Source organism: Haliaeetus albicilla, chromosome 9, assembly GCF_947461875.1.
Source record: "Haliaeetus albicilla chromosome 9, bHalAlb1.1, whole genome shotgun sequence".
NCBI classification, from domain to species: domain Eukaryota; kingdom Metazoa; phylum Chordata; class Aves; order Accipitriformes; family Accipitridae; genus Haliaeetus; species Haliaeetus albicilla.
The window spans coordinates 42682111-42701427 of NC_091491.1; the positions used below are offsets into that span (position 1 = coordinate 42682111).

Genomic DNA, 19317 nt, shown 5'->3' on the forward strand with positions numbered 1-19317 from the left:
AGACCTGGCTCGTGGGAGAGTGATCGCCCTGGGGTCCCGCTGGTTGCATCCCACCGTGTCCGTGCCGGGGTACTCGGGCACAGCCAGACCCCCGCCCCATGCAACACGTACCTTCAATGATGTGTTTTCTCGAAAGCCCTCTTTCTGTTTCAGCTCTGCAAAAGAAAAACGGGTACACGGCTGTTAGAGACCTGAAGTGCTGACAACCAGGGAGCGTTAATTTTGTATTCTGGTTTAAGCATCCCAAAAATGAAGTTACAACTCATATGACAAAGAGACCCTGAACTTCATTTGGGTTCCCGGTCTCAATGACAACAGCACACGGGACAAGTAACACCACTTAATTTAACGTGGCAACAGCCCTGCTATGGATATTGCCTGACTGCAGAGCCTCCGTCTGGCATTTCTAAGAGGAGGGGTGAGGTTGCTGGCATAGCAGCAGGGGCCAGGCAGTGCTGGGACGGAGCTGTACCCCGGCCGACCGCCCGGTACTGAGGCTTCATTGACATTGTCCGTGATTTCAGAGCAAGGCAGCCTTCACCCTGCTAGTTCCAGCTCCTGGAGCCGCAGGGATGCTCGGGGCAGGAGCGTACCCAGCACAGCATCCCGGCCTCTGCTGGGGGCTGCCGCCTCTGCCGAGCTCCGACTCCTTAAAAGACTCCGCAAAATGAGGAGAAAGAAAATGAGAGCAACAAACCACCCCTCCAAGTTGCTATTAATCTCCACCGGGTTGTACAGCTGTGAAAGGGAAAAGCACCCAGCAGCAAATGCCAGTATGAGTAACTGTGAGACTTACTTTCCACCCCAGTACAGTTTTGTTGTTATGACCAGACTGGACCTCCTGCAAACAGAACAGAAAAATTATTATTGTTAAAAAAACCTATACGTAACCAAGCAGGATGGTGCTTATCGACACGCGGCAGTACTCTGGCTTCCTGCGGCGGCGGCCGTGCCTGGTTTCGCAGCCCTGGGCTCAGAGCGGGTGTTCACACATCATACAATCCTTTTTACAACAGGCCACTTCTCCTCCCACACTCAGGTCTGCGGCAGGCAGGGAGTGACCAGAGGCTGGTGTCTGGAAACCAAAGCTAATTCAAGTGAATTGACCAAAAAGAAGATACATTTTTAATTACGGAGTAAGCAATCTCCAGAGTCCTTAACCAAGAGCTACAGCGCTATTCTCCCCTGGTATCCAAATCCAGTGCTTCTTGTTATCATGCAGCATTCCCAGAGTTACTAAAACTCCAAGAGCGGTACATTCACTGAATTAATCTATAAATTCCCATGTGATAGTAAATCAAAGATTTATCATTCGCAAACTACCCTGCTGCATAACTGTACGTGCACAACACAAAATTTCTCCAGCTTTTGCTAGGCTTAATTTTTTTCTTCCCCAGTATCCAGGATATTTCTTACTGAATAATCATTCCCCTAACACAGGGGATACTGATTTTGGAGCGAGCACTGCCAGAACCCATTCTTCAGTTGAAGGCTGAATATGACACACAGGGGAGGTCTTTAAAGATTATGTAAATGCTCTTAAAACTACACAACATATGCTAATGTGCATCATTTAAATTAGGTATCATCTCCTACCAGGCTACCCAAGATGAAGGCCCATCACAGCTTTGCATTCTTAATACACAGCCTTACGTACACAGATAAGGATGCCGATGCACAAACGGTCTGTCTCGATACACCGTGCACGGCAATGACGATGGATACGCTCACAAGTTGCGTTAACTCTGCCCGGCACAGAGACGATGGTCTCGTGCAACGGTCGAGGCAGCACCGCAGGCTGACGATCGCAGCCTCATGAAGCCGGTGCGCGCTCCCCCAAAAAAACAGGAGAGCGTTTTTGTTTGGCACTCGAAAGGTCTGGCTGCGGCAGGAGCCCTGGCTGCCTGCTCTGCGTGCGACCATCGCACACGCGAGCTCCCGGCACCGCCTGGAAACAGCAGCACTGGCTCCTGGGCCAGCATCACCTAACACGCATCATTTTTTAAAAACCAGAAGGATTCTCCTATTCCCAGGGGTCCCGCTCGTTTGTGGGTGGCGGGGAGCACCGTCCAGCGGTCCAGTACCTCCAGCCCTTCTTCTTCAGGATGTTCCCCAGGATGACTTCAGCCCTGCGCAAAAGAGAGCCCCACGTAAGGGGATGCAGGAGGATGCTCGACGCCAGGTACCCGGTCGCAGCTGCCGTCCATCCCAATTCCCCCAGACAGGGACACCCAGACGCCAGCCTGCAGCAGCCCTCTCGGCTGGGCAGCTCTCCCCTCCACGGGTGACGGTGACCCAGCACCGGCTGCGACGGGGTGGGCAGACATCCCCGTCACGGGGGACGGTCCCCCCCAAAGCATCTTGTCCACCCGCTCCCACGGGGACAGCCCTCCACCCCCGTGCCCTACGTCTGCTTGAACTTGCTCTGGGAAGGCAGAGCCGCTTGGTCCCCCCGCACCAGGGACGTGATGTCCCCGTCCGCTTTTTAAACTAAATACAAAGCTGTATAAATCAGCCCAAGTCAAATGTATTATGGATGGATATTTTTTTTTCCCCCAATTCCGCAGTGACACTAAGAGCATTAGCTCTGCTGCAGCCAGAGCGGTTCCCCGTGCTGGGATCTGCGCCTGGGAGCTGTCACTGGCACAGGCCATTCATCACCATTATGATGACTTTTCATTTATTCAGGAATGACTTTTCATTTATTCAGGACATTTCTCTCCCTGTGCCAACAGCAAGCAGCACGAGTGATACATTTCAGTCTTCAGGTGGGTACAAGAGTTTTTGGTTTAATTTTTTTTTTTTTTTTTTTTTTAAAGAGTGCCTCAAATATATAAAGCTTTTTCTGTCCCCTCTCAGGGGGCAGGGGGCTTCCCAAGCACCACCAGAGCCCTATCCATCACGAGTGACTGTGACACAGAGAGGAGCGGAGCCAGGCAGAGGGACCCCAGGGAAGCGGAGCGGGATGCTGGGCACTCACTTGCCGGCCGCGTACACCTCGGCCGTGTCGAACAGGTTGACGCCGCTCTCGTAGGCGATGGTCATCAGCTGCTCAGCCACCTCGGGGAAGCAGAGACGGAGAGGTGAGGGGCGGCAGATCGCATCCCGAGCAGCCGGCGGCTTGTCCCACACGGGGAAAAACCCTTGAACACTCAGCAAAGGGGCTTCAGCAGGGCCGGGAGGGGTGTTAGCATTCCCTGCCCGGGGGGTGAGACCCTTTGGCAGGGCACCCAGGGGTTCGTGCGCTGGCCCGAGAAGCACCAAAACACAGATTTACATCAACTTCCCTTTGACTCATCCTGGGAGGAATTAATCTCTTCTCATAGGAACTTTCTAATAGGAAAGCGGCCAAGAATTTAATAGGGTTATAGAAGATAGTCTGCAAATCTGTGGGGTTTAATACAGAAAGGGTATTTCCATGGCAAGAGTTTAATTTTTTTTTTTGGCTACCCAACAGGCCATCCTGCAGTTCTCCAGATGACTTCAGGAGGTATTTAAACAGCTGAAGGTCATTTCATGGGATCCCCATCAGAGTCCCGCTGCTCCCTGGGGGGATTCTGCACCCTGAGGGGGCTGGCAGCTACCCACACATGGCCAACGTCCTTAGGGTGGGCATCCCTCAAGGACGGGGCTGCGTTTCAGTCCTCTTTTACCATGCATGAACACTTTTGCATTGACTTATTCTAAGGAAGGAGGGCCAGAGAGCCAGGGAGCAAATTTATAATCAAAGTCATCTTGCTTCAGCCCGCAACGTCAAGAAACAGGAAGGAACTCAGTGATCCATCGTCGGCAGAAGAAATACCACCAAAGATCAAGTGACTTAAAAAGCAAAAAAACTTTGAGTTCAGACTCCTGAGCTGTTTTCCTTCTGCCAAAGTTATTTTGGGCTTTGTCTCATGTACTAGAGGGAAGGCAGCTGGGAGGTTGCATCTCCTTTTGATGGATCTGCAGCGTACCTGAGACAGAGGGAAACCCACGTGCTACCCAGCACTCGGGAGGATTATTAACTGAGATTAAAAGCCATCTGGAACAGGCAAGAGTGCGTAGGAAACCCAAGTTCATTTTCATTTGTTTCATCTTATTATGTAAAAAATAAATCATCAGGCAGCTCCTTGTAAGCCGAGCCCCTGCCTGTATTTATGACTGTTGCTGGTTACATACATGATGCAAAAATAGTTTCCAATTTCTGCTCCAGGAACAGTGCCACTACCAATGGTAAGGAGGAAATATCGCTCCAAACAGCATGGAAAAGAAAATCGATTTAAGGGATAGGTGGGGTTTTTATTAAAGTTGATATCTGGAAATGTCAGATTCATTAAGGGTTTTTTGTAGCAGCAGCGCAAGCTTTGTATTGCTTTGCATCGTAATTCTCTGCCATTGCCTCGAACAGACACGGGTTCTCATTTCGGTAGCCATGGTTTCATTTAAAAATATCTCATATTGGTTTTTACTTCATTGCATTACACTTACACCAAGCATTACTTACCTCATCTGAGATTTGACCTCCGAAAGTGACCCATGTCCCTAGAAAGAACAAAATAAGCTGTTACTACGAGAGGTTTTTGACAACAAAAAATTCGCGCTACCAAAATTCAGGCTCCTTGGGATTAAACAGGTTTAAAATGGGGTTAACTGGCTCAGAGGCTGCTGTGTCCTCGAGGGAGAGCTCCTGCAGCTGGGCAGGCACCGGAGACCCCTCTCCCGGGGGGGGACGACAGCAGGGACAGGAGTGCGGACCCAGGACTGGCACGTGAACCTGCTCAGGGAAGTGCCGGTAGGATGCTGTGCTGCCAAAATACACAATTTTATCAAAATGTGAAGCTCTTTGCAAAACTGATTTCATTTTCCAAAGCTTCAATTTGACAAATTGGAAAAAATTTACGATGCTGCTGAAACATGTCGTTTGGGGAATGAAACTATTCCTAAATTTGTGCTTCAGCATTTAGCACCATACAAGTCAAAATTAGAAAAGAAGAAAAGAAAAAAAAAAGTATTTCTATTGACATGAAGTATTTAAAACCCAAAGTGACTTTTCTCCAGGACCTTTTCCATAAAGCCAAGGTCTGACGCCAGCATAGCCGATGAGCAGCGCTTTCGCTAGCTGGCTCAAAAAGTAGCTGCAGTTTAGACTCAGTTGCAGACCCTGGTCTACTGTTAGGAAAAACTTAGGGCATTAGTTCTTTATGACCACTGCTTCGGAAAAAAAAAAAAAAAAGAACATCCTGTGGTGGAAACAGCGTGTGGATTTAATATTCTTTAAGCTATAGGAATATTATTTCCTATATATGTGTGTGTATATATATATATATTAGGAATACATATTTCCTAAGCCACTGGAAGCAAGAGAGGGCTGTGAGCCTGGGAAGCGCCAGGCCCCATATGGGACACTGATCAGACAGCACGTACTCACCCTGGCAGACATCGCTCCTGCCCTACTTCTCTGACCTTACAAAACCCCCCATGGGAAGCGATGCTGAGACACCAGAGAGGCGGCTGTGACATTACCTGTGCCTTCTGCCAGCTTGTCACGACGTCACTTTGATCTACGGCACAACTTTTCCCCGCGCTTTTCAAGACCTGCACGCCAGCTACGTATAAAACTACGCGTTACTCATTGAATGGATGGATCAAAGCTCACGTGGCTCAGGCGAAAACTCTCCGGAATTTAAAATCCTGCCCTATATTGTCCCTCCATAAGGAGGGCAGAGGGGTTCAGGCCCCGAGCTGGAAAATTCAGTGCAATTTGGGCAAGACGGAGGAGAGACCGCGCTGCCGGGGAGGGGTCGAGCTGTGATGCTGCTAAGGGGGAAAAAATTAAATGCTCCCTGCCTGCCGGCACTTGCAAAGGGCCTGGTGCAATAGATACGTAAGCGCTCCCACACCTTCATTAAAAATGTATTGGTTAGCTCATTGCTCACAGCGAGCGTGGAAGATGAACCTTGAGCAGGAGTCAGAAAGCAAGGAGCGTGCCTGCTGCGAACGCTCGAGCTGCTTTGATCAGTCCCTGGTTAGAAACAAAACAAGGAGAGTCGGCTCCGTTAGGAGGATCTTGCTCTCTTTCTCTCAGAAAAGGTCAATCTGAATTTATTTTATACATAGGTTTCTCTGAGTACAAAAAAAGTTATTTTTAAAGACGCGTATTTATGGTGTATTTAAACTGAAACTCTTGATCTCCCGCAGAACCAAGTTTTCACAGATCAGAAAGGCGTAACACCGCTAAGGCTACCAAAATAAAAAGAATGAGCAAAGACCACATGTATTTCTAACTAATTTTGCATTTACTTCTGCTCTCTCTGAGGGCAATAATCGGGCGACAGCAGCACCCACCTTGCCCAGAGCTGCCCCTGTTACGCCTGACTGGTTATAGACCTCAGGAAAGGTATTTGCTCTTATTGTTGGAGTAAAACGCTCAGGTCCTGCACAATTAAGATAAAAAGGGAAAATACGTTTCAGTTTATCATTAAGCTTCTTTATGCAGATGAAAAAAAAAATCCAAATGAAGCCTGATTTCCATGTTAAAGCTTCAGAAGTGTTATTTTTATAGGAATACATTAAAATGCATTCCTACTGAAAAATGGGTTGAGACTGTTTATCCCAAAGTGATTTTTTTTTTCCTTAAGTATGCATACAGGTCCCCAGCACAGGTGAGAGGAAAAGGAATTACTTATACACCCTGTGGATCGCCCATCCTCTCTCAAATTTACGTGGCTACGACCCGACGACACAAACCGTGCCCCACCGAGCCGCAGAGCGTAACGGAGGGGCAAAACGCTCCAGTGTTGGGGTACATGAAGAGCAGCCCAAGAGCTGGCAATGGCTCACGTAAGACTAACGAGCACTTTATCTCTTTAAATGTCAGTAGTAAATATGTGCAATAGTGGGTACACCTGCCCTGGGTCTCCCCAGCGGGGGGGATGCGAGGGGCCTGGGACCCTGAAGAGCGAGCATCATCAGGACCACGTGGGTGGGCAATCCTTGGGTTTTGGTGGGTTTTGGGTTTTTTTTTTTTCCTTGATAATTGCGAAAAGCAAGCAGGGAGGTGAGTTTTTGCTCAGCAAGGTGACCTCTAAAGCATCAGAGGCGCTCGGGAAAGCGAGATGCTCTGGTACGGTCCCAGCCAGAGCCGGGAGCAGGGAAGGCAGCACAGGAATCCCCCTGCCACGACCCCCCCGGGCAGTCGGTGGGGGGGGGGTGGTGGCACCTGCACCCAAAGCAGCCGGGGCAGCTGCGGGGGCTGCGGCACAGCACGGCGCCCGCTGCTCAACTCCAATAAAAATAAAAATTAAAAAAAAAAAAAAATCACTCCAGAAAGCACAAGGTGCACTTGGCATTTCAAACAACGACTGAGGATGATTCACAACCTCAGCCAACGGGAGTATTTTGGAAGAAAAATATACTAGAGAAAGAGATATTTTAAATCATTACTTTTTCCCTTTACCAAGTCACTCTCTTTCTCTTGCCTATCCCAATTCACTGCTCAGAAACGCATCCCCCCACGACTCAGCGTGGCAGTGGCAGGTAGACCTCCCTCTCCTGTCCCTTGCCCATTGTTCCCTTGCATCGGAAAGCAATTTCCCAGCTGGATATCCTCACCTTCAACAGAGGAATTTCTGTATTAAAACTGGATTTGGCTCCATTTCCATCACACACCAGAGCCTAGCAAGGTGTGATTATTAGTGGGTTAGTTGCTGATGCAAAATTCACCACTTGATAATGTCATTGCCAGCAGATGTGTCACCTCTGCAGGGAGGAAAAAAAAAAAAAAAAAAAAAAAAGGCGTTCCTGGCTGGAAGCCAAAGCTTTGCCTCCTGCCAGTACAATTTTATCCCTGGCTTGCTGCTGGCGAGCACGACGCCACATGGAGATCTGGCACGTGGGTCTGGTCTGGCACTCGAGCAACCAGCAAATGCTCAGCCCTGCACGCCGCGAGCGCCTGGGTGCAAACTGGGGCCCTTTGCTGCCGTCCTGGGCCAGCTGACATTTGGGGCTGGGTTTGCAAAAGCTTCGCCCCAGAGCGAAGCACCAAGGGGTGATGGCAGCAGCCGACCCCTTTCTGCTCACAAAACGTCTGGTTTTGTACCCGCTCGCGAGTGCAGGGTATCCTGCCGGTGGCTGCAGGACCCACTCGTTTGGGAAGGTTTCTTCTGCGCTTTTGTACATTGAACTGGATTTGGGGGTTTGGGATGGCTGGTTTCATCCTGCTGCTCGTTTCCTTGGAGTCAGGGCTAATCACCTTGTTGGAGGCTGTCTCAACATTTTCAAAAAATCAACAGGCTGCCTCCACAGGCAGAGTTTGCTCTGAATTAACTACAAGAAAAACGTGACCTTATTTTTTTCCCCCTGCATCGCAACTGCGTTTCCGAGCCAGCATCACAGAAAGGACCTCATGCCAGCCCGTGCGCCTGCCCATGGTTAGACTATGAAGATTCCTCAACTAAAGCCTCACCTGGCTTTAACTTGCTCAAAGGAGGAGGTGAAATCCCAGCCTGGCTGGGAGCCACCGGGATGCTGCGGGATCCGGGTCCCGCGGGAGCTCAGGGCGGCAGAGCGGTCCCAGCCTGCCGGGAGCGATGCTCAGCCACCATCGCACCAACCCTTCCCGAAGGTTTTTCCTTGTGAAACATGCCGCTAACACGCCTGACCTCGTATCCTCACTCAACACTTCTCGCACTGCAGGCAGCACCCAGCAAATGAATTAATTAGAGAGTGTGAGCTGGGAGAAGCGGGACGTAATTAAAGGGTGCGCGTTGCCTCAGCGCTGCCTGCCTTTGATTTCTGTCCCACTTCACTTTTTTCTCCACTTACTTTTTCATGCTACAGGATGAAGCACACTCCCACCTTGCTGAGATTTTGGAAGGCTTTTAAGGAAGATTGCTGAGCCTTCAAAAACTTTAGTAAACCTTAGATTAGATTTTCATGCTGCAGAGAGTTTAAGGAAACACATTTATCTCTTTGGGAACTGCGAAAGAGAAGCTATTTAAAAAAGTGATGTAAGCCGGCACTCAAAGCAGACACCTGACGGACCCGCGCTGGGAGGGGAGGACGAGCTGTGCTGCAGGAGAAATACCTGGACGTTCAAGAGAAGGTGGCAACTGAATTTCGGGCTTTCCACTTCTCCTCTCCCCTGTGCCTCCAGACACGGCAAGGGCTGTAGGGCTCACTGCTGCTGGAACAGCCTGGTGTCTGGCTCTAAACCGATGCCCGGCAGCTCTCCCCCAGCCCTGCCCTCGCCCCCTCCTCAGTCCCCACTTATCCCGTGCAGCTGCACTCACAAAGGCTCAATATATTTAGATGTTGCTGCAGCTCCACATGCTTGAAAGGAAAGAAAAGCTCTGCAAGACGTTTCTTCCTGCTGCTACTTCCTTCCCATCGCTTTTCTCCACCACAACATTAGCTCTTGGTGAAACTGTAAGGATGATAAATAAAATCTCTGCACAGATAAGAAGACAACTCCTTTCAAAGCCTGGATCTATTTTAACCAGAAGAGCTCTTCTTGGCAGAATAGGCCTTATTTGTGTGACTTGTGATAGAGGGTGACTTTCACATTTCACTCTATTTTAAAATCAAATCTCAAAGCGTGTTGGAAAAAATGAGCTAACCCCTCGGGCACCTGCCCTGTGAACACAACCGGCACCAGCTGGGGACGGAACGGGGAGCTGGAAGGGGATGCCCGTAGCCACAGCAGGCACCGAATGCAGGCAGAGCCCAGGTCCTTGCCCGCTCCTGCCTTCACCCGCTCGCCCCGAGGCAGCAGCACGGGAGCCCAGCACACCCAAATGCTTTCCTAAAAATGCGCCGGTGCCTCCACCTCCCTGTGCCAGCACCTCTCACCCCCAGGGCAAAAAGAAACCCCCTTTAATACGGGGCTGGAGGGGCCCCGGCAGAGCTGAGCATCCATCCCTGGGGGGTCTCTGCGCATCCCCGGAGCCTTCACGCTCCTGATGCCCCAGCCTTGCCCCACGGGACGGTGCTCGCAGCGAGAAAAACAGCCTCCTCCTTTCTACAGCATTTGGGTGGGTTTTCTTTCTTTTATATATATATACGTATATATGTACTTTTAAGCATTCTTCACATGAGTGGTTCAACGGCCATCAAAGAAATTACTCGCATGAGTAGAGCCATCAGGAGATGTCCAGTCCATCGCACACGCTCTTACCCGGCAGCTGAAGGCCAGCAGCACTGCACTACAGCCTGCAGGGCCGGCACGTATGTGCCGCAGTGCTTATAGAGGCTCTTTTTGATAAAATATTGATAAGGTAAAATATTGATAAGATATTCTTTAGTTTTCAAATCAGTATGGAACAGAAATAACAAGGTACACACACACCGGATAAAATAAAAATCTGCCCACAGCCCAGGCAGATTGCCATCCCCCAAGACGGGAGCTCCGACACTTAACGCTCTTGGGGGCACTCACAGACATCCCAGATGTGGTCTCTGCGGGCTGTCCCTCCCGGGGATCGGGTCGTATTAGAAGGATTTTATGCCGTAAACCCTTGCACGGTTCCACTCGAGCGCTAAGGGTGGAAAAGCATCTCCTCACATCATGGGCAAGCGCCTCGGCTGATACACACAGCAGTTATTAACACACGTAAGGGCTTCTGCCACGAGCCATCTGCAAGACTGAGCGCAGGCTGGGGCTCTGAGAACACACTTTTTTAACCGAAATACCAGAGCAGCTACCGCTACCCCAGGGCTACGGGTAGCTGCAGGAACTGCGGCGGCCGCAGCGTTTACTCACCCAGCCCGAGGCACGAGACTCTCAGTCCGGATTTTCCAAGGTTCCTAGAAGGAAAAGAAAATAATTAGAAAAATATCGTTAAGCCCTCAAGGGGCACACAACTTAAGCCCACGGAAAACCAGCAGCTGGAGAAGACGAGTCCCTGCTTTTGTCCAAATCATCTGTTTTCCTCCAAAAAGGGGCAGACTCTCCCTCCGCTGGGATGCCAGCTGCCCGGTTTGGAGAAGGGTGGATGCCCTGCCATCATCCTTTGCCTCACCAGGCTGTGGGAGAAGCTCTGAGCGCTTATGGGGCTGGGAATAAACCCAGATACATTCAGATGTATCTCACATCTGATGTTATTTGGGGTCCCATGAATAAGGCACTCACGTTCCCTTCGCTTTCATCATTGTTTGGCATTCATTGTATTAACACCCATTAAAGTATTCGCCTTATTCAGTGTCACTTTTTTTTTTTATTCACCCTCATACTTGTCTAAATGGTGACATCCATCACAGCAGACCCCTGGTCCGGTTACTGCTGATAGCCCCAAGCTCGTGGATTCCCCCCGAACAAAACACCCCAGGATTTCCCAGCCCGAGGGGAGGCAGTGCCTCGATCCCTAACACCAGCTGCTTTTCAACATCAGCGAGATAAAGCTGTTACCCTTCTCCCCACCTCCCAGAGCCAGGCTGGAGACAAGATAATTAGCCCTGAGGCCAGGAAATGTGCCATACATTACCCTAACTTAAACCTATCGCTGCAGTACAAAATATCCTTTTAATTATACCCTCCTGCTTTAACCTTTACGTTACAGCTGGATCTGCGCAATTTTTTTGCCAGATTAAGGTATAATTTGGGGACCATCTATCTACCTTCCACTGCAGAGTGCCGCAAACAATCACTGCACTTTTTGCTGCTCCTGATGAATTATTTAAAGCAAAAAAAAAAAAAAAAAAAGCCCTGCTCACTCATGGTGAAAGGGGTTGGACAAAACACCTGACACTAGCGCAGGTTGTGCCCTGCTCTTTCAGATCTTTCAGCTCTTTCTCTTTTTACACGCTTGATTTTGTGGCCATTTCAGGTATTCACTCACATGGCATGATTTCCCATGTGGGAGAGCAGGAGGTCAGGAGAGCCAGCCCGACTCCAGCAGGCAGCCCTCCCATCCCTTCCCAGGGCCCCCTTACACCTCTGCTGTACCCAAAATTTAGCGCTGCCAAAAGGAATTTAAAATCTGGGGAGAGACAGGAATTTGTCCTCAAGTAGCTATTTGAAAAGCTGGAACTGCATTTCCAGGACCACAGGCCCCCCAGGCTCACAGCACGGTCAGGGCAGGCACTGACCTGATTATTTTTTTTTTTCCCTTTTCTATTTTTTTTTCTTTTTTATTATTTGAGTGAAAGCACAGCTGGACCCCTGCATAACGAAACCCATCAATGCACAGAATAGCGCAAACGATGCCAGTCCTCCCCTGCTCACCAGCACAAAGCATAACCCTTAAAAAGTTCAAAGGCAAATCTCCAGCAGCTGCCTGAGTGCTCCAGAGCGAGCTGCAACACTTCTGGCACGAAAGAGGAGCCCGGGCTGACGGGATTGGGATTTCCATGTTACTTCTGGAGACAGCCCACCCGCTGCATACTGCTCTTTGGAGAAGTCAAGTGCTACCCTGCATTTCCAAACAGTTTACGCTTATTTTGTAGAAGAGCTTTTTTAAGTCCTATTTCTCACCGAGCTGTTCTTTGCCTTTCAAATCACGGCTCTGTCTTTGCGCAGGCACACGGCTGCGAGGGCACAGCTTGGCCACGGAGCTGTACCCCTCTCCCTACATAGATATAAATATATATACACACATATACCCTTTATATACATATACATACCCTTTATATATATGCATATACAAATGCATACGTATATACATATCAACACAGAGTGTGAGTGAAACCCTGTGGTGTTTGCATGCATTTACAGGGTACACCACTCCCCCAGCAGCGGGGTCTGCCGCAGGGTCTCAGCCCAGGTACTGCCTGGCTGTCCTGTCCTCCTTCCCCGCGGGTCCCAAAACCACGTGAGGGCTCGTCCCTCTGCACGCCGAGGACCTGGGAAGTAAAGCACACACACACGGGGACCAGGCTTTGCTCCGGAAAGTGATAACCAGCTCTTTGCAGAGTCTGGTCCGCTAATGAATCCGGACAGAAATATTGTGTTTGAATTTCCAAAGCTGTCTTTGCCATTTACTTAGCGTACATGTGACCTAGGCACTTGGAAAATTTTATGTCTATAGTCAAGAGCCGACGGTAAAAAGGCCAAGCCTTTGCAGCGCAAGATCCGTCTTGCAAAACGAGCCCAGAAGCTGCTCGGGAGGAGGTCACCTGGACCCGCGGTCCAGCCTGGAGAGCATCGCCAGGTCACAGCGCCCAGCTACTCCCGTGGCTTCCAGCCCTCCGTTTGCCTGCGAGCACTTCATTCAACTGCATGCTCTAATTAACGGGCGGGCAGCCTGAAAGCATAGCGGCCACACCGACGCACCGAGTCACAAAACCAGCTAAAAACCTGGCCGGCTCAGGATGGCTCACCTCCTAGTGTGGACCTCGTGCTGCTTAAAAGCACACAGCCACTGATTTGATTACTGGTCCTACAGCACCGCAGTAATTTGTCTGAAAGAGCAACAGTTCTTGAGACCTAGTTCTCTTCTACCCCCCTAAAAAACAAAACAACAACAAAAAAAACACCAAAACCACCAAGCAAAAATATATATGTGTATACATTTACATCTGTTTTGCAACTTCTAGGTGCATGTGTAGATATATTACACACATATATATATGGACACACATGCCCAGAAGCTGCAAAATTGCCAAGTACAATCAATGGCCGGTTTCTAAGTAACCAGACAGTAAAAGCCCTTTGTGCTTCCCTTGCTCCGATTCCCAAATCTGAGATAATTAACCAGCTCAGTCCCCAGACCTGAACCGGCAGCAGCCCATGCAAACCGCCAAGGACGGCTGCTGGGATGGCGACTGGGATGGCAAGGCAAGCAAATCCCAAATGCGATGAAGTCCGGAGACGCACAGTCAGCATTGGCTGCTCTGGCCGTGCACAGGCTGAGCATCCTTCCCCGGGCAAAGCCGCGGGAGCACCCGTGCCCACAGGTACCGGGGCAGAACACTGCTGAATGGCTGCAGTTCACTTCCAGAGGGAAGCTTCCCACGTGCAGGGCTCCGGAGGGATGGCACGGGATGGGGGAGATCAGCTGGGAAAGCGGGGGGAGTTTCTGCCGTTGCCCTCCTGAGCAGTGATGGACAGCTTGGGTTTTTCTGGGCTGGTAGCGGAAGCTCTCAGCAACGTTTTCAAGGCCAGAAATGGTCTTTTTGTACAAAATAATTGCATGAATTGGCACTCGGCTATCGCTGACTCTCGCATGCTTTCCCTGGGGGATGCTGAAGCACCCGGCCAGTGCTGTACGGAGGCCGTTGCCCCCACAACCCAAGGGCATCGCACCCGCCGCCCCGCTCAGGCTGGATCCAGCGAGGGTCTCTGCACGCACCCAGGGGTTCGCCGCACGGGACAGGGTGGCTGGGAAAACCCACGTCCCACCAGCAGCGCTTGGCTCCAGGAGGAAAGGGGAAGACGGTGCCTTCACGCGTGGTTTTGTTAGCAGTTGTCGATCAGTGCGTCGGCGTTACGGTCCCAGTTGTCTGTCTGTATTCGGCACTTGCTACTGCCAGGCGGGGAGGAGATGGGGGTCCCCCCCCGGACAGCCGCCGGCATCCGCAGCGGTGGTACCCGACATCCCACTTGCGTGGCAGCCAGCACCAGCACTGCTGTTCGCTGCCACTAAACAAAGTCCTGAGCGTGCCGTTCCATCTCCGAGCCCTGACCTTGTCAGGCAGCCTAGTCTGCCTCCCAGATACCTGGCACCACCACCGCTCCTGGGGGTTTATGCAGATGCTGTTTAATCACTCTTTCAGGAGGGGAAAAAAAAAAAAAGTTCTTTTCAAATTGGAAGGCAGCGCTGCTGAGCGATGAAGTAGCCTTTTAAAAGGATGTTGCAGGAGCCTCAGGTCTCTCAGGATTGCTTTGCCTAACCTAGAAGCAGCTGATTAAAAATGAGCTCTCTTACACATACTTTTTTTTTTTTCATTAGCACAGCTATCTCGCTTCTCCTCTCGCTGACATTCAGCTTCCCTTGCACTTTGCAGAACCGGAGCAATTGCACCGCTCCCCACAAATCACTGCCCAACCCCACCGCGCGCAGAGAAGCACCAAGAGTTTTACCCAAAAGCAGCTTTGTTTTCTTTATCCCAAACTTGCACCACGACCAAGACCTGAAGCTATACGACACCTCGCCCTGAATTCTTTTAAAACCAAAGCCTGAAGCCAAACACCCCTGTGCCAAAGTGCTGCCCAAGCCCCGGCTATGGCAGAGCAGAGCCAAAGGCAGGTGAGCCCGGGCACTGGAGAAGCCTCCCGAGGGGATGGGAAGGGGAAAGGTGCATGGGAGCGGGGACAGCCTCCACTGCACGAAGGATGCGGTTTTGTGGTGGGGACATCGGGCAGGAGCCACACAAACCTCACTGAAAGCACCCGGGTCACCGAATCCTTTAATAAAGGACATTTATAGCCACACTCAACACATCAAAAACCATAGGGTGCTAACTGACTTTGCGAAGGGACACACCACACTGTTTCTGCTGTTTGTAACTCTAAGATGTATTTTAACTTTAAATCTTTCCCGTTTCCTTCTCCGGGGAGCAGGCGAGCATACCGTGGCATCTTTGCCCCGTCCCAGTGCCAGGGACCAAACAGGGGACGGCAAAAGACGCGAGGACGCAAAGCCCCCGAGAGCCCATCTTGCACGCTGGTTTAACATAGCAATTCTTTCCTAGTGTAAACCAAAGGTGACATTTTCCCTGCGCAGCCGGGAGTTGGAGCCAACGCAACCATCCCCGCAGCACCGGCGGCTTCGCCAGATTGCGCTGGGTTAACGAGCGCAGGAGATGAACGCCTGATTCATTGAAAACACAGCTTGCGACTCAGGGATGTTGTTAAAAATACACCGAGGTACCAAAACAGCGCGCGGGGAGGGACGACATTTCCCTTGACTAGGCTTTTTCCAAGCAGAGGGCACATCCGTCTCCCAAGGATGCGCCGGTTCTTGGCGGCGTTTGGCCGCTCCGAGACGCCGGCATCCGCGGCAGCATCCGCGTAGACCATCGGCTGCTGCTAAACGCCAGCCAACGCAACACAAACAACGGGACGGCATGTGCTAATGGTCCCGGCGGGAAAAAGGCTGGGAAGGAGGCATTCGGCCAGCACCCGCCGGGGCCGGGAGCCCGCAGCCGGCAGGGAATGGCACCTTCCCTCTGGAAAGGAGCGACTTGAGCAGCGAGACCCAAACAGGCAGCACAGCCACGGGGCCCATTACCAATCCTTTTGCCATTTAGCAGGTCTTCACCAAGAAAATCAAGTTCTCGTTTTCTCTTGCTAGTGGAGAGAGCTGCGCATGCGCCACATCGGTCCATGCTCCTTCCTCATCCGCCTTCATCATCCTCGGGCTCAGAGCCACAGTCCCCAGTGTTGTAGGGATTTTGCCAGGGATGAGCTTGGGTTTTTTGCCTGGAGGTGTGGCAGGCAGCACCGCAGCTGAGCGGGCATCAGGTCCCCAGGCGAAGGGTTATTTCAGCCACACGGAGACATAGAAAACTCTTTGCTCAACTGCTTGTGCCTCTTCCCAGCCCACAGCGAAGAGCAGAGCCTCTGCCTGGGCAGTAGTTATGGGGTCCCTGTGACACAACCAAAACCCCACCACAAAGCTTAGTTTTTAAACATGGAAGAAATTCTACTCAGAAAAGATACTTTGGTTCTGGACCTGCTGTGATGCTGAATAAGCCCAAGTTAATTACAAGCAGCTAAATGAGACGGGTGGTCACAGGCTGACACCAGTCCATGCAGGGATGCGGAGACCAGCCACTGTGAGCGCAGGCTGGATCCAGCCCTGCGTACATGCTCAGGGCTGAAAAAGCCTTCAGTTCCCCAAAGCCGGGGGGAAAAAAAAGCATTTTGCTTGTTACCCACTTTGCTGTGAGCAAAGTTACAGGCAAAACCAAGGAAAACGTTAGAGAAAGAGATGTATCAGATTTGAAAGATGGGTAAGAAGAGCTTGTTATGTGTCTGAGGAACCAGGACTTGACATGCACGAGAAAGGCCAAGGTGGCAACTTTTAACTTCAAGAGCTCTTTGGTTCAGCATCAGGAAGTCAAAAAGTGACACAAAGGGAAAAGAGGGGACTTGCGTGTTCTGCAGAAATACAGAGGGGTGATGAGAGCAGTGAGAGGCATCTGGGATAAAGCCTGACAGTAAAAAGGCAGGGGAAAAAATTTACAGTTTTTCAAGAGTCTCAGGAGCGGAGGAGGGTGAAATCCATTCCCAGAGGATTTTTCCTTGTAATGTGGCCGTGTAGGAAGATTAGATTGTGTCTGAAACACTAATTTTGGTTAAAAAGACAAGAGCCAAAGGTTTAAAATCGAGATGAATATTTGGCAACGAAAAGTGAGAATAATTTGACTGTGCAGCAATTCTAAACTCATTTAACCCCTTTTCAGGAAGGATATTTGATGGAAATAACATCCTAGAGCATTGCTGGCTACCTGCAAGTCTGAAATCATTTCTGTAATGACAAAGAAAGAAGACTTACAAGTCAGCTGAAAAATTTTCCCCTACTTGCCAGTTTTGCTTTTAAGAGCCTTATTCAAGCTACCCTGCAATCTTCCTAACCACCCCATACAGCAGCAGTGCTCCAGGGCATGCATGGCTATCACTAGAAATTACTTTAAAATTCATTTTTCATCAATGTAAATCTGCATATAGGGAGTTTCTGCAGTATTTAACCAAAGCTTTTTATTCCCTCAGTTCCACTCCATTGTGCCATTAGGAAAGTCTTTTCATTGGAAGAGCTATTTGCAAGCCTCTTCCAGACCTCCTCTGCTTAAGCCAGCTTTTCAAGTAATACTAAGCCATTTCTTGCTGAAAAAAACCCTGTCTTTCCCTATGACGCTGCTGTCCCAATTAACTCACAGGGTATGTGGGGGGTAGCCAATTATAATCCCATGGTCATTAAGGGCTCACCTCACCACGCTGAGGAAAACCTTTTCAACCAAAATTGCATGTAGATGAGAAGCACACAGTCCTTGCCAGCGGTGCCCAGCCTAGCCCCCACCCAAACCGCATTTAACATTGTACAGCAGCGAGGATTGCAAAAGACCTGAAAAACTCCTTGGTCCTCAATTTGCCTCTTGCCCTCACCCACCTCTAATGGCTTTTATGGTAACTTTTAGTTGAATTATTGCCTCGGAAGGGTAAGTGCTGACAGTGCAGTCCGAGCTGAACAAGACCAAAAGGAATATATCATTTATGTATATATATTTCTCAGGCAGCAAGACCCGTGCAGCCCTGCGCCGTGCCCTCCTGCCTGCTTTTCTGAGCCGGGTTACGGGCAGCATCGCAAAGCTGAGCCGGCTGTCCTTGCAGCAAATTCTCGCTGTCAGGGCCAGAGAAGAGGCGAGTTTTAGGAGGGACGTGAACAGGGAGAGGGTGGGATGAGTCTGGAGCAGAGAGAGAGCTCCCAGGGGGACTGGGCACAGGCATCCTTGGGAGCCACGAGAAACGAGAGGAAAGCCAGAGAGTGGCGGGACTGACGAGGTTTGGCTCTGGCAGAAGGTATCCAGAGAGAGGATTTGGTAAAAAAAAAAAAAACCAAACCCACCACAGTGATGTTTTTATGACTAGGCACTGCTAAGACAACGCATACCAGCACAGCCGTGCACCCCTTGCGACACCCCCAGACCTCGCACCCTTCCAGCAAGGTGCCTGGGTTTCGGCAGAGGGGATGGTCCCCATTCCACAGCCACGCACCTCGGTCTCCCCCAAACTGGGCTCCACGCACCCAGCCGGCTGCAGGAGGGGGCTTTAATTAAGTGCCTAACTCATCTCCTGCGTTTGAAGCCCCATATTTGCATGGGTGCCAGGTAGTTCCCCCAGGCATTGGGGTAGAAGGGGCACCCCAAACCCACGCACAGACACCCACATCCTCCCACACCACCGGCAGGGCTCCCGTCCCCAGCAGCGAAACATTGCCGAGAGCCGTGGCCGGGTCTGCCGGCACCCGGTTGGGTCTGGGGAATTTTCAGAGCTGACAGTCTCTATAATTAAAAGAAAAGGGGGAGAAGACAGGGGAGAAAACGTGTCTACAAAGCAGCCCGTGCCATATGGCAGGAGTGGTATTTGTCTCCTGTGGCACAGGGCAGAAGGTGATTGTAATTATTCACTTTTAATTAATTTTAGTGTAGGGCAGTCAGTAAGAAAGCCCATCAATGGCGGCAAATGCTGCAGCACTGAAGGCAGCACCGAGCACCCCATCACCCCTGGCAGTGATCCCCCTGAAGCCACATCCAGCAATAGGGGACCGAAACCACAGAGACCCAGCTCCCCAGGCACCCCAACAGGAGAGACCACCTACCCCAGCACCCAGCCCTGGTTTGCATGGAGCAAACCCATTTCCCCTTGCACTTCACCGAGCAGCAGGGAAGAGTAATTCC

General features: G+C 50.7%; 1 protein-coding gene across 4 annotated transcripts in view; it reads right to left on the reverse strand.

Annotated features, from left to right (window-relative positions):
* Positions 1-19317, reverse strand: part of KCNAB1 (potassium voltage-gated channel subfamily A regulatory beta subunit 1) — a 72203-nt gene that overhangs the window by 15647 nt on the left and 37239 nt on the right. For all 4 annotated transcript variants that reach the window (XM_069792909.1, XM_069792910.1, XM_069792912.1 and 1 more), the window contains exons 2-7: positions 10742-10785; positions 4487-4524; positions 2981-3060; positions 2085-2129; positions 797-841; positions 112-155 (exon numbers count right to left, since the gene is read on the reverse strand). In XM_069792909.1, the coding sequence (XP_069649010.1) occupies positions 112-155; positions 797-841; positions 2085-2129; positions 2981-3060; positions 4487-4524; positions 10742-10785 (296 nt within the window). The remainder of the gene's footprint in view (positions 1-111; positions 156-796; positions 842-2084; positions 2130-2980; positions 3061-4486; positions 4525-10741; positions 10786-19317) is intronic.